Raw genomic sequence first — 26,116 nt, 5'->3', positions numbered from 1 at the left:
CACACTTCGTCACGACCGACGCTGATGTGGGTCTGATGGTTGAGTAATTACAAGACAAACGCACCAGTATGGAGCATAACGACTGGGTTACAAGCCTTTTATAGGCTGCATCTAGCCACCGAGATGAGGTCAAATAATCAATTTTAGTGTCGACTCGAAGGTAGTCCAAATTAAAGTCTTACTGACAAAAACAAAGCTGCAATGCATCAGCCACCATCAGTCCTACCAACGTATTCCGGCGGTCCAAGACACTTAAGGCTAATGCCTTTAGTGGCCTAAACTAGAAGACTTAGTAGAACGAGTCTGGTCGTGGCTTTAATGTCCACAAGGTCTTTATAAGAGCCCCTGGCTTGGTTCGCAACGGTATGCAAATCAGGAGTTCAAGATATTAAACTGTAGACATTTAACATAAAAAGGGAATGCAACAACATGACCGTTTTTATTTATGATGGATGAATGATTTGTAAACTGTACCTCATGCAGGCCTTCAAATACAGAGCGTGTTGAAACTATGTGTTGTTATATTACTCTATGACGATCATTTGTGTGGTGCAGTTCTACTAAACCACATGCATTGGTACGGCCAATGGTAGGCCTACTGCTAAGGTCAGTGCTCTACTGGTCCGGCCAGTGCTCTACTGGAAAGATCAGCGCTCTATTATTGTCATAGTTCCACCCATGCTAATTATATACACTTAAACGTATGGAAAGGGCTTTGGATAAATGGGAAATAGATAAAACATAAAAAATGTTTAAAATTGTATGAATTTAAATATTGCCACATTTAGTTAAATCCGTAATCCGTAATAATAATCATTGTGTACGGTCATACTACAATGTGCACTTGTCATGATGATGGTGAGGGAATGCAACACGTCTCATATTGACATGATAGTAACATGTCATCTTATAAGGACGCTAGATCAGATGATGAAGTAGTATTATTTGCATCTATATACATTTAGTAATAAATAATGTTATCAATTATTAGAACAGAGAGGACAAGGAAGAGAAAAGCAAATCAATATCCTACAGAGCCAAACCTTCTCCTGGTATAATCGCTAAAGCATGCTGTATTACTGCGGTATGTCTTCTGCAGGTTTCTGCTGATGCGCCATCGTGTGACTCCTCCATCACGTGACTCCTCCAATGGGGTAACTGCCGGTCATTGTCGTCCATTTCTTACAGCCCGGCGTTAAATTGCATGGAATGACGGAAATAAATAAAGTAATCAAGAGATAATATCTAAGATTGCATGCATCTATGTTTACATTTTATTTGGATATAGTGCTGTTAAAACATAGCCTATTGTTTTGAGAAGTAGGCCTACTAGCTGTATATTATTTTGTGACGCTGAGCCTGGAAATGAAAGCGATCCCACATTAATTGATATTAGGCGACTAAATACAACTTAGAATGATTATAGAGCTAATAAAGTTGTCAAAAACAACTCGGAAATAAAAAAATCGGTTTCAATTAAGAAATGCGGGGGAAAAAATATCTATAGAATGGCAAGTTAACATTTTACATTTCATGCATTCAGATGTTATGTTATCTACCATGTAATAAATAGGCCTGGGGATAGCATGCACGACAAGTGTTGTAATTGAGTACATACTTTAATATATGGTCTATTTCAAAACAAAACAAACTGTTTATCAAATATAATCCCACATTTTTTGAGGGAATTATAATTTAATGTTTTTTCATGATTATATTATTTATTATTACTATTACAAATAAAATATAGAATAATATTCACGATTATATTATTATTTTATATATATTTCTTATTTCGGTCTGAAATCAACGTGGTAACTCTGTGGTGAGATCGCCATCTAGCGGCTGTTCTTGTTCACGCCACCAGGGCGGGGTTTTGGTCCTGTAGCTCCTCCCTCCGTGCTGCTTGCCGCTGACGTCGTAGGCGCAGGGTAGCAACTGTTGCTCCGAGAACCGTCGCTCATAGTGACTGTAGCCGTGGAGACAGTAACTCACCAACCACCCTCAGCAACCCTCACCGAAGCGAGTCAACGGCAGAGAGGGGAGAGTGCAGCCGGGAACAACTTTAACAACCAGGTGACTATATCTTTACAGATGCTTAAAGTACGTGTTAGGTTAGTTTCTAGGTGAGTCCTGTTTACTCTTTATTTAACTACCAACACTTTGCTAAACCAACGGCTTTTTTTTTGTTGTGTTCAACCGACACAAGCGTTGTTGTTGTTAGTATTATTATCACAAGTTTTTTATTACTATTATTAGTATTATTACAAATAATTTCGGGTTGGCATTGGTATTTGGTAAAACTTGTTCAAGTGCTTAATTGGTAGTTTTAATTGCGGCGCGTGCGTGATGTCGGTGGTGGTGGTGGTGCTGTAACTTTAGGGTGAGGCTACGGTGGTGGTGGAATAACTTTAGAGTGATGTTTTGTCGTAACTTTAGGGTGGTGGTGGTGGTGGAGTAACTTTAGGGTGAGGCTACGGTGGAGGTGGTGGAGTAACTTTAGGGTGGTGGTGGAGTAACTTTAGGGTGAGGCTCCGGTGGTGGTGGTTAAGGTGAAGCCCTCCTAACTGTTCATCAGAGAGCTGATCTCCCCTCCCTCCCCTGCTCGCTGTCAGGCTACTGGCTGCTAGCTGCTGCTAGCGGAGCGGGGTGGGGAGGGCGGCTGGGCTGCTCCTGGGGTCTGGTTCACTGAGTGTCGCTCCGGTGTGGAGGTGAACCTCCCCGGGTCCCAACAGGGCTCCGGTCCAGGGCTCTGGTCCAGGCTGGGGTCCGAGCAGGTGGCTCCTAGCTAACGTGCTAACCTGTGGGAGGTCGGACGACGAGCTGGAGCGGAACCCGGGCTGATCAGGGATCACTTTCACTTCGGGAAACGTTTGGAAGCTGCTTATTTAAACCCATGTGTGCGTTTCCACATGTTGCAGACATCCCCACGGGCAGAATCTAAACACCTCCACCCTCACATGGGTGGAGGACACCGAGGAGTTTTAAAGTATTTAGCCCGTTTCTCAGTGATACGACAGGCTGCGCCCCCAGTGGCCGGCTGCGGTACTGCAAGTCCTCATGTACAGTACAACCCTCCAGCATCAAACTGTGTATTCCTTGATCAAATACATAACATCGGGGTAAGTTCGAGAAAAAAAAGCATGTCAAAGCTTTTTTAGCGTTTACAAAAGAATAATTTAAGTTATTTTGCAGCTAGGTGGTGCTATGGCAGTTTTAGTAAATCCCAACGCTTATGTAAGGTACTGAGTAGAGATGGATGTTGTGGGTGACATGGAGGGGGCTGAGTAGAGATGGATGTTTTGGGTGACATGGAGGGGGCTGAGTAGAGATGGATGTTTTGGGTGACATGGAGGGGGCTGAGTAGAGATGGATGTTGTGGGTGACATGGAGGGGGCTGAGTAGAGATGGATGTTGTGTGGGTGACATGGAGGGGGCTGAGTAGAGATGGATGTTGTGGGTGACATGGAGGGGGCTGAGTAGAGATGGATGTTTTGGGTGACATGGAGGGTACTGAGATGAGAAGAGATGGATGTTGTGGGTGACATGGAGGGTGAAACTATGCAGCCATCCACATTCAGCTCAGTTATTATTTACAAACTAAACAAAAATCCATAATGAATTCATTATAATTCATGAACACACACTTGAGCTTTGTACACTTCCTCCCCTAATGCACACTAAGCCATAGAAAGAAGGAGCAAATTATAGTAGATTTACGGTTTAATGTTGAGTTGGAAGACCTTATGGGAAAGTGGTATTAAAGGTCACGAAAGATGCAGAGATGGGGGAATAGAGATAAGACAATGCTTACACCACTCTAATAAATATTAATTTCTTAAACAATTATATTGGAACCATTTTGATTGATACCGCATTGTGTAACTATCAGGAACATACTTACAGGGGCGGTCGATGTCTATCCTGCATTGCTCCCCCTTGGATGTCACAGTGGCCAACAATCCACTGGCTCGCAAACTTTGGATACAGTCCTGGTCTTCTCTCCTCGGCTCCCTTTTAAAAAACTGCATCCTGGGTGCTTGTGTTTAGAAACGTCCACAAGCCCCGTATGCCATTTAAAGTGTTAAATGGACTGGTGTGTACAGAGCTCTCAGACGGACAGCTGCAGCCGTCCCTTTGGACAGGGGCTGACCGTGTGTGTGTGTGTGTGTGTGTGTGTGTGTGTGTGTGTGTGTGTGTGTGTGTGTGTGTGTGTGTGTGTGTGTGTGTGTGTGTGTGTGTGTGTGTGTGTGTGTGTGTGTGTGTGTGTGTGTGTGTGTGCTCTGAATTTAGCTCTTCTTGATGAGGCTCATCGCTGCCCTAAGGAGAGATGTTTAATCCTGCAATTGCGCAGCCACCACAAATATAGAAGGTCTCCTCAGCCCGGCCCCCCTTTTGTTGTTGTTTACTACTTACTAAGTCGACATATAATTGCATGTGGTGCTCGTTAAGCCTGTTTGATTCCAGTGTCTGATATAAATACGATAGCAGTCGCTAGTCAAAGCAGTGTCAGAAGATGACAGTGCAGAGCAGATGACTGGAGCAGAGAAGGCCTTTTGGGACTTGTTAAGTGGCAATTACTTATGGCACTGTGCTTACATGTTTTTATATTTAATTTATTTGTACGGTGATTTCTACCCTAAATCCATTTCATCTGCGCTAACATTTTACCTAGACTCTGACGAGAGGGAAATGGTTTAATGTTAATTGTCCACTTGATTCCGCTGTCTTCTCACGTCAAGTTTGCTTGGGCAGAAAGCTTTTGGAAATCCTTGTGGGCTTGTGTTGCTAGGGTACACGAAAACAACATCTCCGTGTACACAACAACGCTACTCCTAGTTATCCCTCGCAGACGGGCGCGACGGGTTAAAACTTGTTGTGAAATTAAATATTTTTTTTGCCTCTTTCTCATCTAGGGCATTCTTTAAATTCTACCTGGTTTGTATCTTGGCTACACGACTGCTAATTACATTTCCTGCCACAAACAGCAGACAGGGCATTGACATTTGCATTAGAATGATACCCCCCCCCCCACCTTTCTGTGCTTTTCAGACAGAAATAGTAGCACCTCTCCCCATAGTCTCATTCTTTTTTTTCCTCTTCATTCTTGTAAGCCCATAGAGTTTCAGGCTCGATTAGATAAGAAATGTTTCTTTACGTGACGCCACACTTTCTAACGGCCATAAAATCCAAACAGATGTTGTATTAGAATACAAGAGGCCTGTATGTGCACTAACGTGACATCTGTTCAGATTCATTATTGAGCAGATAAGGAATGACTTCTTTTTGCTGTAATGATTTGCACGTCTCTGAGGTTTCACCTCACAAGCCATCTAATGAGCAGAGAACCGGCCTGGGAGTCTGTCTACCAGGTGGAGGGAGGCCCAAGGCTTCAGGTCTTTGTTGTGTGTATGTATGTGTGTATTTGTGATGATGGGTTGATTATTTTAATGAATCAACAAGATGTAGCCCAATTCCTTGTTAAATTTACCGTGCTCTCTTACAAATAATTTGATAACACATAAGGTTGCATGGGACACCCAATACGAAAGGGGTAATTAAAGGCAGGTTTTAAACGAGAAAATAATGTTTCAAAGGGTTGATCATTAATGAAGCATTCAATTTAGAGGAATGTCATTATAGAATTAATTAAGTAAGTGCTTGTATGGTGGAGTAGTTTTGGAGAATTTCAAATGATAGTTAACCTAGGTCTTAAGAGGATATTTTCCGAAGACTAGTTGATAAAGAGTGGAGATTAATGCAGGCATGTGTATGATTAGGCCCCAGTTACTCGAATGATTGCAAGCTCCCAAACTAAGTCTACCACAAACATGTGTTTGCTGTATATTTACAGTGCAACTACTTACAACTATGCCTCTGACTGTTTCAAACACCCATTCTCTATATGGAGATGTTTAGTAGTGGGGGGAGGAGCTTGAAATGTGGATGAGGTTAGGAGAAGGGGGATGGGGGGGGTGGGGGTGCTGGTGTAGTGCATAGGCGAACACACAGTCTCCATGGCAACGGTTTGATCATTCTCCCTGTGGCTGTCAGGTCTGCAGTGCACATGGTGAGGAATAGAGTGGACAGGTTGTAGTGATAACCCAAGGTAGGGGGAGGATGGAGGGAGAGGGGGGAAGGCTAGGATCAGAAGCTGGGCTCTGAGCTGCCTAACCCCGCCATCTGCACATGGCAAGAGCTGATTTGAGGCAGGAATGAATGAGACGGTTGAAGACAGAAAGGCTTGTGTTGTGAGATCTCGCATCAGACCTTAATTTGCTGTTTGTGTCCATCCTCTTACAGGACATGTTAAAGATGGTTGAATAAAATATACCTCAAATAGCTCAAGTATAAGTCCGCTCCTGAACCGGTTGGTTGTGTTGTAATATGTAAAGTAATTTGGATATTAAAGAAATGGTGAGATCTGTGACTAACAGAATAAGAAGTTACTGTGTTCCTCGGTAAACATTGTTGTTTGGCCCGTCTTGAGTTTGTTCCTTTTGGAGAACGAGCTGAATAAAAAAAGAAAGAAAATTGCCACAATATGTCCTCTACAATGAAGACTGAACAGTAACTTTTCCACAATCTTTACTCACTAGGAATACATTTGCCCTGTGTTTTGTCCATTGGGGCCTGGAATTAATAGCTTACACATTTATTGTTGTAAGTTTCTGCTTTGTGTGAGATAGAGGGATCAGTTAGGGGATGGCATTGTTTGGTTTGGGAAGTATTCTGTTGGTTGCGTAGCAACAGGCTCCTGGAAACGGGAGTGGACGGTGTTGCCATTAGCAACCGTTGTTGCTCAGCAAACAATGTGGGCCAGTGCAAACACGAGCCAAGACTGTGGGCTCCTGCTTTTAATTGAACATCTGCATGTGTTTTTCGATTGATCGATTGTGGTTTTAAGTTAAGTAAGCCTCTATAGATGCACTGTGTAATGCGAGACAGTTAAAGAGGATTTAAATATTCTTCAAGCTTCCCTCCCCCATTTTCTTATGACTCTTAAGGGTGACTGGCTCTTGTAATGTCCATGGAGGAGTAGTGTCCTTCCTTTTAGGGTGTCTTGCGCTGTGTGTGAAGATGTGTTTGTGAAGTTTTGGACTGTTTGTAAGGAGACTCTCTAAAGAGCAGCTCATTCACAGTAGGGTTCCAGCGGTGGTCTGCAGGAGCTCCTGCTGGCTCCTGCCTTTGTGGCGCTCATAGCTGCTGGTGGGGAATTTGTGTGGCTTTTAACCTTTCCTGGGGGCTGCAGAGAAAGTCTTTTGCACTCTCCAGTGCCCACACTTTGCCACACCTATAAAGCCTGCCACTTCAATTGATCTTTTATGGATGAAGACTAGCTCGTCAATACTGTGGTTTATTATCCCTGCCGCCATGTTCCTCCTGACGCAGTCCTCTGTGCTGTTTAAGGAGTCTCATGTCCGCTCTCCTTCCACTTGGGTCTTAAGATCTCAACTGCCAGGGTCAGGGACACATTTCCACATGTATTTAGAGTAGAATTCTTTTGTGTGTGAGTTGAGGACACTAAAGTATGGGCCAATGTTTTTTTGCACAGGAGAGGGACTGAAAGCGGGAGTTGTTTTAGGTGTTTTGCGATTCTAATTATTTTTTCACTGATGAAGACCTCATGGAGGAGTCTTGATTTGTCTGCAGACAAAACAAGCATTTGGCGAATTTCAGGAATTTCAAAATAGTATGTGTTAGTGTGCGTGCTTGTGTGATTAGTCATGTGGACACAACGGTGGTTTTGCCCCGTGGCACTGTCTCTATGATTGGAAGATGTCAGTGGTGGCACGCCCAACTATGTGTTGTTCCCTATTGGTCCTGTGAGTGCCACTACCTCATAATCCAGGGAGGCATTTTAAGTCACCTTAATTTGTGTTATTTTGCTTAAGTGCTTCAACTGAAAAAGGTTGCACCTAAGCTAAGAAGAGTTGGATCAGCTTAATGCCTTTTTAAATAATTCAGATTTGATCAAATGTTCATATTGACAGATCATCTGCATGGAGTTTCAACCTGTCTCAGCCTGTTTCCATGCTTGATTGCCCAGCTACTAGGTGAGCTGGTTTAAATGAATACTAATGGTTAGCCTTTATTGTACATGCTTAAAAAAGGTGGCTGAAAATAATTCCATCCTATCCTTAACACCGTGCCAAAGCAACTGGTGCCCACAGTTGGAAGGCTGTTGTTTTATTGAGGAGAAAGGACCATCATTGAAATAATAGTTTATCTCTGTGCAGTATGTGGTTCATAGGTGTACGTTACGTGTTCCATGGATGAGATCTGTGAGAGAATGCTGAATTTGAATACAATACACACGTTTGCGTGTCGAGTGGCTTATTACACTCTGTTTATAAATAGAATCTACTGTGTCTCCCTTGGTCTGGGAGGTGACGTCTCCTTCAAGGTTTGCAGTTCAGTGCCTCTTAGCCTTGGGGGTGTCTTTGATCAACTGATGCAGAGCCGTATGTCTCTGCAGAGACAACAGCACCTGTTGCTCTGATCAAACTCAAGCTATACAATATTACAACCTAGTTAGAGGCTCCTTAACTCCGCTTCCTTCAGTAACTTGGGAACTCATGTAAAGGTAATTGAAATGCGCACTGCATGTTTTAATGTGGGGGAGAGATGTGTGAGTGTTGGGGTGCAGGTTGGGTCTTGCAGCCCCTCGACTAGAACATCTCAGGAGCCCTGCACCACAACTGAACTTACTCTTTTGGCAACTCAAAGGGTCAGGCCTCAGGGTGGCAAGACCTCATTACACACACGCACACACAGACACAGTACACACAGTACACACACACTCACACTCACTCACTCACTCACACTCTCTCTCTCTCTCTCTCTCCCCCCCCCTCCCCGCTGGAGTTCTCTCCCTCCCCTGTTCTAATCCTCCTCCCCCTCTTTTCTTTGTGGCCACACTCGATAAGTTCCTGTGAGTTAAAAAAAAGCAGGTCTGAGCGGGAGGGAGAGAGTGAAAGCAGGGTGGTTCTAGTGGGACGGAGGGAGGGGGAGTAGAGTCGGGGGTGGTCGCCATGGATTCCTCACCATGGCAACAGACAAACGTTTACAAAGCATAGAGGAATTTCCTCATATCAGCTGGATTATTGGAACCTCCGGAGTGCAGCTCTGGCTCAAAACAAACGCTGGATATCATCATGGGGTTGGACTGCCACTCGCCGCACCCCACAACCCACTCACACGTTTTAATTTGTCTATTTTGTTCAGGCATTCATTCTCTCTTTCATGACGTTGACATTTACCTCTTCAGAAAATGACTTTGTCTCTCCACCCTCACTATGGTCGTATTGTGGGTGAGGGAGGCTGCAAGAAATGCAACGTTGTACTGTTTTAACTCATCTGTGCGTGGGGTCTTGTGGCGTCATTTAGAGCACGACTGTCAGCGTTTGTTTGTACGAGTGCCAGTGTAGGTCGTTTTCAAGATCCCGCTCTGACTCAGCTTGGCCCAGCTGCGCTCTCCCAGCTCCCCATGAACGCCCTGACGCTCCCACAGATCCCGTTCCTGTTGGCAGCCACCCATATCCAAACGTTGCGTTTGGTGCTCGGGGTGTACTGACCTCTCTTTCCTGTCCTTCCCCTTCCAGATTCCCAGAATGCAGAGCTCCGAGGGCGGGTCTGACTCCTCGTCCAGCGTGGCCTTGCGTACGTCCACGCCCACCCAGGCGCCGGTGGTGCAGCCCGTGCCAGCTTCTCAGCAGGTAGGTCTGCTTGTTTGTGGTCTGTGGGTAAATTCTACAGAACACCGCTCTTCTAAAGTTAGCGCTGTAGGGAGGTATAGCTGCCGCACAGTGCCGCTCACAGCTCTCTGAATCCAGTGCTTTGAGGTGGGATTATACACATGGCTCAGGGACTGGTTCAGCCCTGGTGCTATGGCTGTATCTCTAAGGTATCAGTCACCATTTCTCCATTCACCTATTGGTTTACTAGGTAACACATTCCACTCGACCAAGTTAAGCCAATAATACTACTTACTTGTGGTTGGTTAACCATATTAATAAATACAGAGAAATCACTGCCTGTGTACCCTCAGTGTACGTGACCCACTGAGGCTTTTGAGAAAAGGAAAACATGAGTTGTAGTTCCTCGGACAACGAGGAAAGTATATTCTTTGCTTGAGTCTGGAGGAAAATGCACAAAATGCCATGTGTTGATGTGTTTACATTTGCTAAAGAGGTTTAGATGTCTTTGCAGTAGATGATGGATCAAACATGAGTAGCGGGCACATGGGACTGTGAGTGTGTGTTTGTTGTGTAACAGTTTTCTCATCTTCACACAGAGGGTTTTGGTCCAGGCCACAGGCTCGTCTCAGAAGGCAGTGCAGGTACAGAACCCCTCGCAGCCGCAGCACCGTGCTAACACTCCGCGGAACGCCGGAACCTTTTGTTCATGTTCCTGTGTGTCTCTTTTGCGCGCAGGTTCAGCAGGTACAGCACATCTATCCATCCCAGTACATAGAAGGCGGGGAAACCGTTTACACCAATGGAACCATGTGAGTAAAGATCAGAACCGCAGCGATTAACGCAACTAATGGAGCTCGAGGTCAAAGGGAGAAATAATTATTATCATTTATTTAAAAATGTAGCCAGAAATGTTCCTCAATTATTAAATAAGCTCTTCCAACGATCATTAAACGTAGTTGTTTACATCCATAAAAGGCTGCGATGTGTTGCTCATCAGTATGTGGGACACTGTGTTGAAATGCACTTCTGTAACCGAGCTCCTCTCTTGGGTCCGGCCCCACCCTGGTCTCCCTCCAGCCGCACCGCCTACTCCTACAACCCCGACGCCCAGCTGTACGGGCAGGGCAGCGGGGGGGCCTACTTCGACTCGCAGGCCGGCGGCGCCCAGGTCACCACGGTGGTGTCTTCGGCCAGCAGCGGCATGGCGCCCCACAGCATGGTGGGCATCACCATGGACGTGGGCGGCAGTCAGATCATCTCCGGCGGCAGCACCTACCTGATTCACGGCGCCGGCATGGACGGAAACCGCTACCACGCCTCGCAGTCCTCCCGCTCCTCCTCGGCCATGGTGAGCCAAGCCCCGCCCCCTCTCTCTCTCAATGCTCTGCAGAATCCCCCGATTTCTACAAGGATGTGAGTTCAGAGGAACTCTGGTCAACTTGGAGACATTGATTTAGACGCCTCAAATATCAACACACAGACATTGGCTTTGCATGGCAAACATCCCGCCACTGTTTGGGTTCGTATTGGAGCTTGCCGGTGATAGCTGTCATCGCCGCACCCCTCGGCCCATGCCCCCCCAGAAACAGACGGGGAAGTGATCGGAGGTGTCCTTGAGTCAGGGGCAACGAGAAGGAGAAGAGAGCAGGGCTCTAGCCCTGACTTGAGGCCTACTAGTGCCCACGGTGATGTCGTGAGCAAGAGGATGCAGAGAACCGGGGCACTGGCTTAAATAATTCAGCGCAGCCTTATTTGAATGGTTTTCACTAGCACTTGAGCACCCTGTGAAACAAAGCCACCCCTGGGGCTCATTACCATTTGGCCCCGAGCCCCAGGGGAGGGGGAGTGGGTGAGGGGTAGGGGTGAGGGGCTTCTCAATGCCTGGATCCCTGCCTGCTTCTTTTTCTTCTTGTTCCTCTGAGTCTTCAGTTTGGCTGCAGTACTACCCTTTTTCTTTTTTTCCTCTCTTTATTTTCTTCCAGAGCTTTCAAGAAAGTCTCTGGTTTTATCATTCCGCTTTGACGATCAATTTAACTCTTCACTGTATTATGTAGTCCAAATATATCTATCAGTCCCAGTTTGACACGGTGTGCTGCTGTATTTATGGTCAAAGATCCTGTGCCCTTGATGCATACGGAACTATCTCCATTTCAGTGAAGAGACCCTTCCAAACCCAATATCCTCCTCTTACTATGTTGTGTTTAAGTTGTTCAGGGGGGTTGGGGGGAGTCATTGTCAGCTCATTGTCCCCGACTCCGCCGTGACCTGTGTCCCTGTTTTTGGTTGCTATTTGCATACTTTACTGTGTCTGATTGCAAGCCTTCGTGTGTAGCTTAACTCTTGATTAGTCCCTTGATTTGCATGCTTTTGTTCGGCAAAAATGAATGGCTGCAACGACTCTTTTTGATTATATGGATTAAAGAGGATCTGGCTGCCTGCTAACAGTCCTGTTTTGTGCTTTTTATTTTCTATCTGTCTCTGTTCAACTCTTACCTGACATCCTTCTCTCTCTCTTCTGTCCCCATCACTGCTCACCTGACATCCCTCTCTCTCTCTCTCTTCTGTCCCCATCACTGCTCACCTGACTCTCTTTTACTTTTTATTTTTCGCATGCTTCGTTTCTTTAGCTTGAAATGGCGATTGAAAACCTCCAAAAGTCTGAAGGAATTGCCACTCACAAAAGCAGCCTCCTCAACAGCCATGTAAGTCAACCAGGATCTTTGTTTGCCACGGACATCAGCCATAACGGTGGGGAGGGGGGTGTGTGTGTGTGCTTTAACTGCATGTATTTATGTCCTACTGTTGTTACCATAGCTTAATCAGCACAAACCCTACTTGCAGATTTGTCTCAACTAGTCGAAACTCAAGGGGCATATGCTTTAACTTGTTGCTTAAGAATGCTTCCCGTAGCCGTTTCTTGCTCAATGCTTCCCATGCACTTTGACTGATTCCTCATTGTGGTCGTTCTCCTCCATTGTGGGGATACGTAATTGTTCTGCTAGCCACAAAGATAGCACGGCTGATGATTTCATACGCAAGGCATTGGACAAAACACTTAATGTCAATCAACAATTATGTTGCAGTACAATTTGGGTCCTCTTGTTTGGACACAATCATCTACAATTAAATGGAAATTAGATTCAGTAGCACTTGACTCTACTTTATTACGGACCAAGCCGATGTTCAGACAGGGCAAATGAACAGTGATTTGGGCACTGCCTCACTGCTCTTAACCTTGACTGACTCTGTCCTATCAGCACATCGCTGATAGGTTTTGAGGAGGGGTTCTCCACACAGCCGCTATGTTTGGGAGTTACAGTGATGCAGTGGGGGGGATTTTATTTAATCTATACATGTATGTATATCCAATTATATGCATGCATGCATACATACAGCATTGGAAGCCACTTGGTTGTGGTGTTTACTCCCTGGAACACGGTTCTCAAATGGTTTCTCCTGGAGGTGGGGAGTGTGTGTGCCGGTGCATCCGTGTGTCTTTTCATCTAAAGTGTTTGATGCTGTAAGAGCGGCGGCCTGTGTTGCCGGCCAGGTGGGAATCAAGAGGGCAGCGGCCCACTGAAGGCTGACTGATTGTGTGTGTCTAATTTTAGCTCCAGTGGCTGCTGGACAACTACGAGACGGCGGAGGGTGTGAGCCTGCCCCGGAGCTCCTTGTACAACCACTACCTGCGCCACTGTCAGGAGCAGAAGCTGGACCCCGTCAACGCCGCCTCCTTCGGCAAGCTGATCCGCTCGGTGTTCATGGGCCTACGCACACGCCGGCTGGGCACCAGGTACCTGATGATGATGATGATGATGATACGTTGGAACAGTGGGGGAGGGGGGTGAGACTCAGGGCAGTGAAGAGGATGATCGATTAGGATAACACACTTTTCTAGGCTGTTCCCCTCCCAGCTGAATGTCCGCTCCCTATGGTAGGGATGTGCGAGTTTTGGATGAACCGGTCTCCAACGTGGACTAAATGGTGGTTGCCCGTCATCCTTTCTCAACGGCCCTCTTTGTGCACCTTCCAGGGGCAACTCCAAGTACCACTACTATGGGATCCGCGTGAAGCCGGACTCGCCACTGAATCGCCTGCAGGAGGACACCCAGTACATGGCCATGAGGCAGCAGCCCGTCCACCAGAAGCAGAGGTCAGTGTGCTCTCTCTCCCCCCAAAGCCTGTCCCCCCCCTGCTGCCTCGTGGCTCGCGGCTGACCCAATAGCAGCCAGGTTCTGTGCCCTGCATGCTATCAGGCATTGTTTAGGAATTCAGGTTTATTTTGTTATCCATTTTTAATGACTTGCTTCTGGATTCAGATAATGTTATACCTTGCACTTCACAATCAGTCTTGCTGTCGAGTTGGTGGTCCACACTAGGCAGTAACATCTGGGGCTTCACAAGAAGACCCGCGCCTACTCTGAAAACTCACCAAATCACTCACTAGACTGGAACGAGGTCCACGAGGAAGAGGTTCCTTAGAGGCTACACCTCTACTGACTGCCGTCATTTCTACTGAAAATAACCATTCAAGCACCTTTGGAAGCCTGGATCTTTGCCGGTTAGATAAGAGGACTGTTTAAAACAGTTGCTGTGGTAAATAGTTAAGCAGCAGTTCATTTAAAATGACTCGGAAGAACGTCCCGGCTTTATGTCTGATGTCCAGATATCCTGAGATCTGCTGTTTCTCTTGGAGATCAACTCGGAGATCATTTTCTATGTTTTGTAATTATCTGTATTAATATTTATGTATGTGTTTTATGCATGGCCTTGTTAAGAAAGGAGATGGTATCCATTTTAATTCCATGAATCTCTCCAGCTCTGGAAACGTATAAATCCTCGTTCCATTTTCCACTCTTCTGTACATGTTATCATTCAGGGACGAGCTGCTTGTGTGTTTGAACTTTAAGAAGATATTAGGTAAACAGACTGCATTTATAAAGCGCTTTCCTAACCATTGGCCACTCAAAGCGATTTACAATACTGCCTAACAGTCACTCATAGACGCACACATTCACACACCGACGGCGGAGTCAGCAATGCAAGGCGACAGAACGCTCGTCAGTGACATGTGAGGACCCCCTGGACTAGATGGTGATTCACTCTGTCTGCAGGTTCAAGCCTCTTCAGAAGGTATACGGTGTGTCGGATCACCTGTCGGGGGGCTCCCAGAACTCTGCCAGCACCCCGGAGCAGTCTGTGGCTGCACAGAGCCAGCACCACCAGCAGTACATCGGTGAGTTCCAGAGTACATCCTAGCCCAGAGGGACGCAGCGGCTCTGGCCTTGGCACCCACATTCTCCCAGGGTCATTAGGTCGAAACCCGCTTTTATACAATTCAAGCCAAAAATTGTCATGACCTTTTCAAACATAAATAAACAAATGTTTTCATCCCTGCATTCAAAGAACATTACTCTCACATTAAAACAAATTGGGTTAGGTATACTATTCTTGTCCTGTATTAGTGAACTGTAATAATAATCCTATTGTAAAGTACATCAGAGCAGCGACCGGTCCAAATGGAAGGAGTAATACTAAAGAATAGGAAGCCCTTTAAAAGAAGGCTAGATTAGTCTCCTAGTCCTTTCCCCATTTAAACATGAATCTGTTCCCAGCATGGCTCAGGTCCAACCTCTGAGTCAGATCAGTGGAGCCCCGTGCTCAAGATAACGGATAACAGAGGCACATGTGTGCGCACTGCTGTTTACGTAGGTCAGGTATCTTACTATCAAGATGGCACAGAGCTAATCTCTGGGGAGGTGTGTGTGTGTGTGTGTGTGTGTTCAGTGACACCTGTGCCTACTTGACTGTGTGCCTTTTGTGTAGATGTGTCCCATGTCCTGCCTCCGTTCCCCTCCCCTGACCTGGGCAGCCTGCCTCTGCCGGAGCGCATCAGTCTGGACGACATCAAGAAGCTGCAGACGCTCTACAGGGACCACTGCGAGGTAACGCTTCCATTACGGCTCCACGTTGAGGATCACTTCTCCTGCTACACATCTGATCCACGTGCTTCCATCATTGGTCCTCGCCACCCGGGGGGAGGGGCTATGTTTGATGATCCTCCTCCCTCCAGAGTTGAACAGGAGATGGCCACAACATCTTACTAGCTGACCTAATGGTTATGACATGTAAATGCCTCCCAGATAGGATGCTTCCATACTGCAAAATATACACTGCAAATGCAAATTGCAAATGTATATGGCCGGCTCCATGTAAACAAGGTGATGACAGAGCCGGCATGAAGCACCATGTGGCCGAGTGCGTCCTCACGGTCAGGCGTCTTCTCCCGTCCACTGAAGGGCTCTGTCCAAGGATGGAACAGTGTAGCAACTTTGAAATGTTTGACTGCGAGTTGGTTTCCCTGGCGTCGGGCAGAGCCTGACGCCAGAGGGGGGGGGGGGGGGGGGGGGGGGGGGGCTGTGATTAAAACGTGGACACGATGCTCTGGCTTTCTCCTTCTCTCCCTGCGCTCCCCGTGTGCTGCCGCACCGCCGCGCTCCCCTTTGTTCCAGCCGTCCTTTCATCTCGGCGCTGCTTTCAAGACATGCCAATTAACCTTTCAGCGGCCTGGGTGGACATCTTGGTGTCCCCCCCCCCCCCCCCCGGGCCTTTGTGTGTGCGGCTCTGTGGCCAGGCACACGGGTCCTGGCTTTGTCTGCCTCACATGTCCGTCCCTCTCAGCCACACTCGGCTGCTGTGATGGGCTTTAATGTTCACTGTTGTTGTTGTTTTGCAGTGAAAACAAGGCAATACATTATACTTGTGCTGGTACAAGAGAGGTGGCGCGTTCAGGCCTTGGGAGGCGTCTGAGGAACGGGTTGGACAACAAAACGGCTTTGGTTCCTTCTCCCTTGTTTATGGGGCTGTTAGTGATGCAATGACCCTACTCCACCCCCGTTCTGCTTAGCTCAGTTTGAGCCTAGCTGTTACATGTGACACAAACCACCGGGACACGACACACATCTGGAGACCCTTCCCCCCCCAATCCCGTCTCTGTTGATGGGGAGCCAAAATACTGAACCCTGTCCCAGCCTGTGGACTACACTGTCTCGCCAAAACGATTATTGAAAATTAAAGTGTGTGTGTGTGTGTGTGTGTGTGTGTGTGTGTGTGTGTGTGTGTGTGTGTGTGTGTGTGTGTGTGTGTGTGTGTGTGTGTGTGTGTGTGTGTGTGTGTGTGTGTGTGTGTGTGTGTGTGTGTGTGTTGAAGACTGGAGGTAAAATGTGCCTGTTTGGAGGGAGTGGGGAATTCTCCTTTTTGTTATGGACTCCTGTGTTTGAACTGTTGCCGGTGGTAACGGTAAACAAGGTTACCATGGCGACGGTTGGAGAGGAAGCAAAAACATATCATGTGATTGAAGCCTACACGGCTGTGTAACCAGAGAGAGAGAGAGAGAGAGAGAGAGAGAGAGAGAGAGAGAGAGAGAGAGAGAGAGAGAGAGAGAGAGAGAGAGAGAGAGAGAGAGAGAGAGAGAGAGAGAGAGAGAGAGAGAGAGAGAGAGAGAGAGAGAGAGAGAGAGAGAGAGAGAGAGAGAGAGAGAGAGAGACTGCATGGTGTGAATCATACACACAAATACACACATACTGTAGGGGAGTTTAAGAGACAATACGTGGAAGAATTCCTCACCACAGCTTTTGGTTTAGTCTTTTTTGTTTCTTTGGATCTGATTCTCAGATGTATCTAGACATTTGTTGGAGTCAAACAGTAAACCGGGCGCTTCTGCTGGTTTTGTTGGTTTGCAGCATTAGTCTGTTGGCAGCTCATAAATATGAACGAGGAAGCCAGGTGAGTCAGTTCAGCTTACTAATAAATCCTTTAAAAGTCCCCCCCCCCTCCTTGTTGGTGGAGAAAGAAGTTGTTGAGCGCAGTTGTCTTTATTAGGGCTCAACAGAGTGTGGTTCAGCATGTGGAACTGACTTTGAGAGGACCCCAAAACAGAAAGAAAGCCCTCTTCAAGAAACCTCAACGGTTGCTGGGAGGATCAGCGATTACTGAGCAAGAGACTCTTAGCTGACTTACTGTCTAACAAGGAACGGCCAAGCTGGGACAGCAGGAAGCACAGAGGGAGAGGAGCTGCTGCCCTCCAGCCCAAAGTTTGTTGTGTGTCTGGTTGCTATGGCTAAGCCCGTTGTGTTTTGTTCTCCCTCCACCCCTTCTCCCCTTCTCCCTTTCTCTTCTTCCCCCGCTCGTCCCTCCCTTTACACCCCCCTCCCCCCCTCCCTCTCTGGCCCCCCGGCCCCTCCCTCTCTGCCCCCCTGGCCCCTCCCTCTCCTGCAGGCTACGCTGGACGTGGTGATGAACCTCCAGTTCCACTTCATCGAGAAGCTCTGGCAAACCTTCTGGTATTCAGCGGCGCCCTCTAGTGACGGGAACACCAACCTGCCCACCAGGTCGCTTTAACGTGCACTCAACACAATATTATTTTTGCTTAAAACCAACAGTGTTTCATATCCCCCCCATTGGGTGGTTCATTCGGTGTCTTAGTGCCCGCCCACCTCTGTGTTGATTGGTCCTTTGTGCACGTGCAGCGACGACGACATGGACGGCGTAATCCCCCGAGAGAAGCTGATGGCGCTCTGCAAGTACGAGCCGGTGCGGCTGTGGATGCGGAGCTGCGACCACATCCTGTACCAGGCGCTGGTGGAGATCCTGATCCCGGACGTGCTGCGCCCCGTCCCCAGTCAGTACCCCCTGCTACCTGCTCCATGACATCACGTCCTCTCTCAATCTGCCCTATGACATCACTTCCACCTCCCCCTTCTACCTGCTCCATGACATCAATGTCAAAGGTTTCATGAGGCTGGAAAGTCTTCAGCATTATTTATTGAACCTGAATATTTCCCACCTGTGTGTCATCACACATCCATCTTGTATTATATTCAAATTTGACACTTGTCCTTCCACCCGGTTGTTAAAAGCTCAAAGCTCCCTGTACGCTGAGTCCTCGTGTTATCTCCTCAGGCACTCTCACTCAGGCCATCCGCAACTTCGCCAAGAGCCTGGAGAGCTGGCTGACCGCCGCCATGAGCGACTTCCCCCACGAGATCGTGCGCACCAAGGTGAGCGTGTTCCGAGACTCTGGTGCCCCAGTTTGTGGTTGGAAATCTCCTCTTCAAGGCTAAGGTGTGTGTGTGTGTGTGTGTGTGTGTGTGTGTGTGTGTGTGTGTGTGTGTGTGTGTGTGTGTGTGTGTGTGTGTGTGTGTGTGTGTGTGTGTGTTTTGCAGGCGGCGGTGGTCAGTGCCTTCGCCCAGACCCTGCGGCGCTACACCAGCCTGAACCACCTGGCGCAGGCAGCGCGCGCTGTGCTGCAGAACACCTCCCAGATCAACCAGATGCTCTCAGACCTCAACCGGGTGGACTTCGCCAACGTGCAGGTAACATCATTATTACTTAACATTACTTGAATAGGTGAAAAACATTCAACAGAACCACATGGCTTTATGGTTAACACTGACTGAATAAATATAACAAAATAATAATGTCAACGACTGCTGTGATTCCCATCAAATGGAATGCCTTCAAGCGGCTCACGACATAATTAAAGTGTAACTACTAGAGAGAGAGTCGAGCTGAGGGATCGAGGCGTTTCCACTTGTGCGCTTCGGCCCAGCACACCTTGGCCCAGTAGTGAAGGTGCGGTTTGTCCCAGCTCAGTTACGGCTCGCGTTTCCACCGACAGTACACTTAGGGTAGGGCGGGGTTTAAGCCGGATGGCCGATAGCCACGGCAGCTACGTAAGCATCGGGACCTTATAGCAGCCCGACACGGTGTAGCCTGCTATTGAATCCAAGGAAAAAGAAGAACGCGACACAATGAACAAAGAGCATCAATGTAGGACGTCCAAGAAGGACGGCAAACTTTTGCTCAACATTTTCTTAACTAAGCTTTTGCCGTTGCCGAGAAATACCTTGCGGGCACTGTGTTTGTTTGTTTGTTTGTTATTATGACCCTGTCGCACGGAAGTGATGATTCTGTCGACCAATCAACGGACGGCATGTGTAGCCCAAACTTGTTGGGTCCCTTTTGGACGTCTCAGTACCCCAACGGAGGAGTGCTGCGAGACGAGTACGGCTCAATAACGCTCAGTCCGGATCACGCCCACTTTCGGTGGTGGAAACGCGAACCGTGCCGCAACTTTGCATACTGAACCGGCCCGCACCCTCCGGTGGAAATGCGGCATTAGAACTCTAGAACCGTGCCTACAGCAGCTGACACTGTCAGTATTATTGTGTGTTCCATATCGCGTCTTATTGAACGCCCCGGATGGGTTTGTGTCCACAGGAACAGGCCTCGTGGGTGTGCCAGTGTGACGAGAGCGTGGTCCAGCGGCTGGAGCAGGACTTCAAGGTCACCCTGCAGCAGCAGAGCTCCCTGGACCAGTGGGCCGCCTGGCTGGACAACGTGGTGTCCCAGGTGCTGAAGCCCCACCAGGGCAGCCCCAGCCTGCCCAAGGCCGCCCGCCAGTTCCTGCTCAAGTGGTCGTTCTACAGGTACGAGGAGAGTTCGCCCCTAGCAGGAGATCTACTCCCTCACCCTAACCCCGGGGTTAGGGTTCACCCTAACCCTGGGAGTGGATTGTATGCTTAACGGCAAAAATGATCTTTCTGGAATCCTACTTATTGGGGTAAATTGTACCTAGTGATCCCACTACTAGAATACCTTCAGAGTGATATGGTTGAAGCCATCCCCAGTGGACTGTGAGCGCAGTATGAACCTCCTCCCCCCCTCAGCTCCATGGTGATCCGGGACCTGACCCTGCGCAGCGCCGCCTCCTTCGGCTCCTTCCACCTCATCCGGCTGCTGTACGACGAGTACATGTTCTACCTGGTGGAGCACCGCGTGGCGCAGGCCACCGGGGAGACCCCCATCGCCGTCATGGGAGAGGTGAGCGCTGCTGCCGTTTGGTACCGGGGCGATAAGGTCACCATACGAATGACCGCAGCTGAGGTCGCTGGTGTCATTAATGTGGAGGCCTTCTTTAGGATGACTGCACTGAACTCTTGCTAAACATTTCTTGTTATTTTTCCTCCAACAGTTCAGTGACCTCACCTCGATGATCCCATCGCTCATGGACAGAGGTAAGCGCTCCATCGTTTGGGTTGCCATAGTTACGAGGTTAGACGGGGGATGTTGCCAGGCTCCTCCCCCTGAGGGTAAAGTAGTTTCAAAAGGTCAAAGTGGGGAGAGCATTGGAGTCCTTAAAGTGAAACCTAAACCTGTTACCATGCACCTCCCCCCCATCCCTCCACCCATCAGACCCGTCCTTCTCCGACGACATGAGCGACATGGGCAGCGACGGCGACGGGTCCCGGGACCCCAGTGAGCCGGCCGTGAAGCGGGAGCGCATCGAGATCAACCACTCGCTGCAGGAGATCTAAAGCCAGCTCCTCTGGACCTCAGTGGACCCAGGCCCCCTGCAGCCCCCCCACAGCCCCCCCACGGCCCCCCCCGGGGCCCCGCGGCCCCCCCGGGGCCCCCTGCAGCCCCCACGGCCCGGGGCCAGGTGCTCGCTGTACATAGACAGAAGCAGCCCTTCCTAGTATGTGTACATAATGCTGTCTTCTACCCAGGTAAAGAGAAGGCTGCCTTACGGGGGGGGGGCTTTTTTTTGTAACTGTGAACAAGGACTTCGTGCAGTACCTGTTTTTCCTCCTTTTGTCTCTGGATGTGAAACCTTTCGTACGAGTGGTGCTCCGTGGTGTGTAGTCCGACCCCAGCCCGCCCCCTATAGCTGTGCCATAGTGTCATTTGAGTGCCTTAGAATGCTAACTCCTTAAACCACCGCCGCTACAGATGTCTATTCCCTCCCTCAGCTGTGCCTCCTACCGCACTATGAATGTATCGTCTCCAAAACCTCAAGACGCTCCACAAACCTTTAAGTCTCTTTCGGTGGATCTCTTGTGGCCTCCGCTGCAGCTAGCAGCATTAACATAACCACCGCTTTAAAATGAAAAAGAGACAAGAAGTGATAAATGCACATCCTTCACTCAACCTACTGACCCTTAGGAACCTTGTTCCCCTCAGATTAACTCCAACCAGCTCAGTGACAGCTGCCCTGTTAGGTCAGTAGGGCCTAAGACTGATAACAGACAGACACAAGCCCTCCTGGTCCGGCTACAGAGCAGTCAGGACGGGGTCTCAGTGGTTCTAACACGGTTCATTACCTCAATAGGCTTCAAGTGCTTCTTGGTTTGGCTCTGATGACAGAGCGGTGTAAAGGATGTAGCCACTGTTAACGTTGTCCACCGGTTTCCTCACTTGTTAATACTCATCACCATGGTTTTCTTTAACCGAAATAACAGATGTCGTTTTGTCAAGAGCCATGTTTTTATGGACGCGTTCGACAGCCTTACCTGGTGTGTTGAAGAGTCCTGATCCTTAAAACCTCTGAGATGGAGATAGGAAAGTGGACTGCTTGACTTTAAAAGGCAAACAGCCACTGTATAGAGACTGTTATCAGAAATCCTTCTGCATAAATAGAATCAATTAAATTACAGAAATCCTCACTTCTCCTTCCTTTGAGTCCGTCGTCCTGCTACCCAGGAGATCGACCCATTCAAAGAACAATGTGGTTGGACCTGTTGAAAGCAAAAATCCTTATTTAGATAAATAAAATTGAGCACCCTGGTAGCCTGTTGGCTGAGGCGGTGACCTGGAGTTCTGCAGAAGTCTGCAGAAACACCCAGATGTTCATGGGACTTCTCTCCCCCCCCCACCACAAGAGATTTTTGTACGACAGCTCAGTTATTTGATGATTTGAAACTGAAATGGCTCCCATAACATGTGCCTATAGATGTCTTGCTATATATACATAAATATATATATATATATAGATCTATATATAGCCATAGTTTAACCATAGACCTAAATATGAAACCAAGATACTGTTAAGATATATGAATATATTTCTTTATATGACATAGAAAATGTGTGTGTGTATTACTGTGGCCTTTTGAACTTCTATCTTGGTACACTACTTCTCGTCAGTAATGGTCCTATTTTATTGGGGTTGGTGTGTGTTGGAGAACATGGGCTTGATGTTTAATTTAATGGTTTAGACTGGTGTGATACATTTCAAATCTCAATTGTTCATATGAATGTTCTTGTTATTAGTTGATGTGCCGCTGATGCACTCGAGTAAGTTGTGCAGTGGTCATGAAAAAAAATATTTATACCGTTTGGCCCATTTGATATCTTTTGTGTTTTGAAATTGGTTTTGATTGTTTTGCTGGATCCTTGCGTAACTCCCCTCTGGTTTTTGTTGTAGCCATGAAGATCTAAGTTTGAGTTGAGTTATGTAAGGTTTTTCTTTTTGTAACATGTGCCTGTCACAGTAATTTGCCTTTAAGTGCTTTTGGGAAATTCTTATGTACTTTGTAATGTTTTTGTAATGCTGTTTAGACATTTGGCTGAGAATAATTTTTTTTTATTGAATTAGATTTGGTTCTTCTTACAAGTATACTGAACCTTTATTTTAGTGTATTTTTAAACCCATTCTTGACTACACTTTACATAGCCTAATGGCAGACAATGGTCTGTAATAAACTGCATAGTTCAACTGTATTTTGTACCTGGTCAAAATGTGTAATAAATTGGTGTAAACCACAAGATTGCGTATGTTAAATAGTATTTTTTTAATCAAATATCAACACCACAAAACCGCCATTTCGAACAAGCAGCAAGTGTACAAACTTATTTTTCTCACCACAAGTATTGCTAGAACTGGTAATTATCTTCACAAATTATTAATTCAAATGTAACTATTGAGCTTTAGACATCTTTTGCATATTTACATTACAAATAAAATCCTAGTTTCCATGGCAATTCCATCCATTACCAAGTGATATTCTTCCCTTGGATCATACGTGATCGTGTATTTCAGGACATCCAGCTGCGGTCGGCAGTGCTCCAGTGGAGGGGAGGGGGGTGCACTCGCTGCAGTGGAGGGGAGGAGGGGGGTCCACTCGCTGCAGTGGAGGGGAGGAGGGGGGTCCACTCGCTGCAGGGGAGGGACCAGGAGGAGGGTGCACTCGCTGCAGTGGAGGGGAGGAGGGGGGTCCACTCGCTGCAGTGGAGGGGAGGAGGGGGGTCCACTCGCTGCAGTGCAGTGGAGGGACCAGGAGGAGGGTGCACTTGCTGGGCCAGACTAATTCAACAAGGAAACAATATAAACTTGGTCCACATACATCAGTCAGAAGTAAGTGCTGCAATGTACTTCTTGGAAAGAGGGGTCGAATCCAAAGGAATAGCTTTAACGAGACTTTATTTGTATAAAGTATTTTCGGTATGGTAAACTGATGCTCTGAAGTAAAGAGAGATTGGAGATGTGCCTTAGCACGTGCGAGAGTGTTCTCCTAGCTGATCCTAACCACAAACCCACGTATGGTAATCGCTGCCGGGAGAGTTCTAAAGTTTGTGGCCAGGTGGTCTTCTTTATGGACTCAACGAGGACCGGAAGACTTGGAGAGGAACCGGTGTGACGTAATCCTCGGTTTTCCTCGCCTGGTCTGTGATGCTGCCCTCTGTGGCTAAAGTATCTATTGCAGCCTTCAGTAATGTCCTGCTTTCCCTTGTGGCTATGTGTAGTATTTACGGCTTATATATTTGGTCCTACCCCCTATTGGTTAAGTGAGGGAAATACAGCTTGTGTTCCTAAAATACGTAACAGTGCACATTGTACCGCAGGGCTGGGAGTTCTGCTGAGTTCTGCTCGTTTCCTATCAGTGATACCTTCTCAGTAAAGCCCCCCTTGCATTCAACCACCCCCCCCCACTTAAATTGGCTGAATGTCCAGTATTGTTCCTCTGACAGCGGTCCATGGGGAGCCTGCCGTCTATAAACATGTTCTGATGGATCGCTGCGTCTCACAGGGAGCAGCCTGCCATGTATTTTCCTGTCAAAAGTGGAGAGAAAAGAAATGAATGAGTCCAAAAATGCAGACTTAGTATACTAATAACCTGCTTTCTCATAACAACACATTTGCAGTCAGTGTAAATGGCGGTTCAGTACACGTGATGCATACAATAACCCGATGGGGCAGATCGCTGAGGCCGGCGGCCACGCCCACCTGTTGCAAACCTCTTCTTGACCAGAGACATGCGGTAGCGGCTCCCCACCAGCTCCACGTCCATCCCCGAGAGAGAGGCGCCGGAGCCCACGAACTGCACCGCCAGGTGGGGGGGCGGCCTGCGGGGGACCTCCAGGCACTGCCAGCTGGCACACAGGGTCCCCGAGCCTGCACACGCACACGCACAGATAACGAAATGTAATGCAGAGCCTTCCAGCAAGACAAGAGAACTGGTTTACCTACGAGACATTTCATTTTCCCTCATTGGATCAGTAACTGCAGACGTCTTCCGAAGTACTTTGGATATTTAATTAGTTGTGCATCACAGCCCTGAAGGCCAGGGCTCTGTACACCCAGCGCTCTGTACACCCAGTGGTAAACAACTTTGCCACCACAGACGGCGATAATAAAATATTGTTAGCCTCAAAAACATGTCTGAATCCGTCGCACCGCAGTGCTGATGTTGCTAATGCTAATGCTAATGCTCTGGTCATGGGCAGAAGGACGCTCTGGTCGTTGTTTTAGAGCTTCTGTTATTCACAACCAATCCACTGTCCGAACGAGCAAAAGGCAATAATACATTCAATGGATACATTTACAACAATTGGTGGAGATTATGAGCCAAAGTCATTTGAAGTGAAACCACGCCAAACCACAGACTTCAGATCCCATGACGCCAGTGAGCGAGAGGAAGACGGCGGCTCTAGGAGTTGGCTCTGACCTTTGCTGTGGTTGGTGGGGGAGAGGTTGGATAACTTCCATAGCAGACGTCTCTCCTCAGCGTTCCTGCAGAGGTCAACAAACCGGAGACGGTGAGGAGAGGGAGCGCCTCCCTGATATCCCCGAGGTGCTGCTCTGCCTAACCCCTTCATCCCCCCCCCAGTCTTCTCTTTATCCCACCACCCTTTAAAAGGCGTGAAAGAACATACTTAGAACTACATACAATGCCACACATATCTCTTCATGTACCAGTAGGTGTTGTGTGTCTGTAACTACCAGTTTGGTGGCACTACAGTCTAAAGGACTGGTTGTGTTCCCATGCCCTAGCAACACGAGAGGGTTACGGACCCCTACAGAGAGCTGTGAGCTAACCCCCTGGAGACCGGGGTTCAAGTCTGGTTGATGTCCTCTGTTGGAAGTCTCTTATTTCTATTTCATGCGAATTATAAAGTCAAGTATAACCATTTTGATGACTTTATTCAGTGTCTTGATGGTGCATTGTTAAGTTCGGAGGTTAACACTCTAACAAGCTCAGGTTCGGATCCCTGCAAAAACGTCGACAGGGGTACCACTGTTGTTTTTTATTGGTCAACATGGAAAAAACATGAGGGGTAACTCTGTCGTTTTT

At 47.7% G+C, this 26,116-nt stretch overlaps 2 protein-coding genes across 4 annotated transcripts; one reads left to right on the top strand and one right to left on the bottom strand.

Annotated features, from left to right (window-relative positions):
* The first annotated feature begins 1,929 nt into the window (after window positions 1-1,929).
* Window positions 1,930-23,311, top strand: rfx2 (regulatory factor X, 2 (influences HLA class II expression)). Of its 3 annotated transcripts, none has more exons than XM_030373357.1 (18): window positions 1,930-2,076; window positions 9,606-9,719; window positions 10,298-10,342; window positions 10,437-10,510; window positions 10,779-11,049; window positions 12,329-12,403; window positions 13,313-13,494; window positions 13,735-13,854; window positions 14,816-14,937; window positions 15,528-15,646; window positions 17,979-18,091; window positions 18,230-18,381; window positions 18,663-18,760; window positions 18,926-19,075; window positions 19,983-20,191; window positions 20,432-20,585; window positions 20,737-20,779; window positions 20,958-23,311. In XM_030373357.1, the coding sequence occupies exons 2-18, from the start codon at window positions 9,615-9,617 to the stop codon at window positions 21,077-21,079; spliced, it is 2,154 nt and encodes a 717-aa protein (XP_030229217.1). In that variant the 5' UTR covers window positions 1,930-2,076; window positions 9,606-9,614; the 3' UTR covers window positions 21,080-23,311. The 3 variants fall into 3 exon arrangements, with proteins under 3 accessions (XP_030229217.1, XP_030229216.1, XP_030229215.1); XM_030373355.1 differs by lacking the exon at window positions 1,930-2,076 and adding an exon at window positions 2,503-3,122; XM_030373356.1 differs by lacking the exons at window positions 1,930-2,076; window positions 12,329-12,403 and adding an exon at window positions 2,502-3,122.
* A 1,189-nt stretch (window positions 23,312-24,500) lies between these two features.
* LOC115556226 (F-BAR domain only protein 1) lies at window positions 24,501-25,843 on the bottom strand. The gene is made up of 3 exons (XM_030373389.1): window positions 25,490-25,843; window positions 24,769-24,936; window positions 24,501-24,594 (listed from the first exon to the last, which is right to left on the bottom strand). Exons 1-3 carry the CDS (start codon window positions 25,638-25,640, stop codon window positions 24,566-24,568), a joined length of 348 nt encoding a protein of 115 aa, XP_030229249.1. The 5' UTR covers window positions 25,641-25,843; the 3' UTR covers window positions 24,501-24,565.
* Between the last annotated feature and the right edge of the window lie 273 nt (window positions 25,844-26,116).

This window comes from Gadus morhua, chromosome 12 (genome assembly GCF_902167405.1).
Source record: "Gadus morhua chromosome 12, gadMor3.0, whole genome shotgun sequence".
Taxonomy (NCBI): domain Eukaryota; kingdom Metazoa; phylum Chordata; class Actinopteri; order Gadiformes; family Gadidae; genus Gadus; species Gadus morhua.
This window is presented reverse-complemented; position numbering and strand designations above follow the sequence as displayed.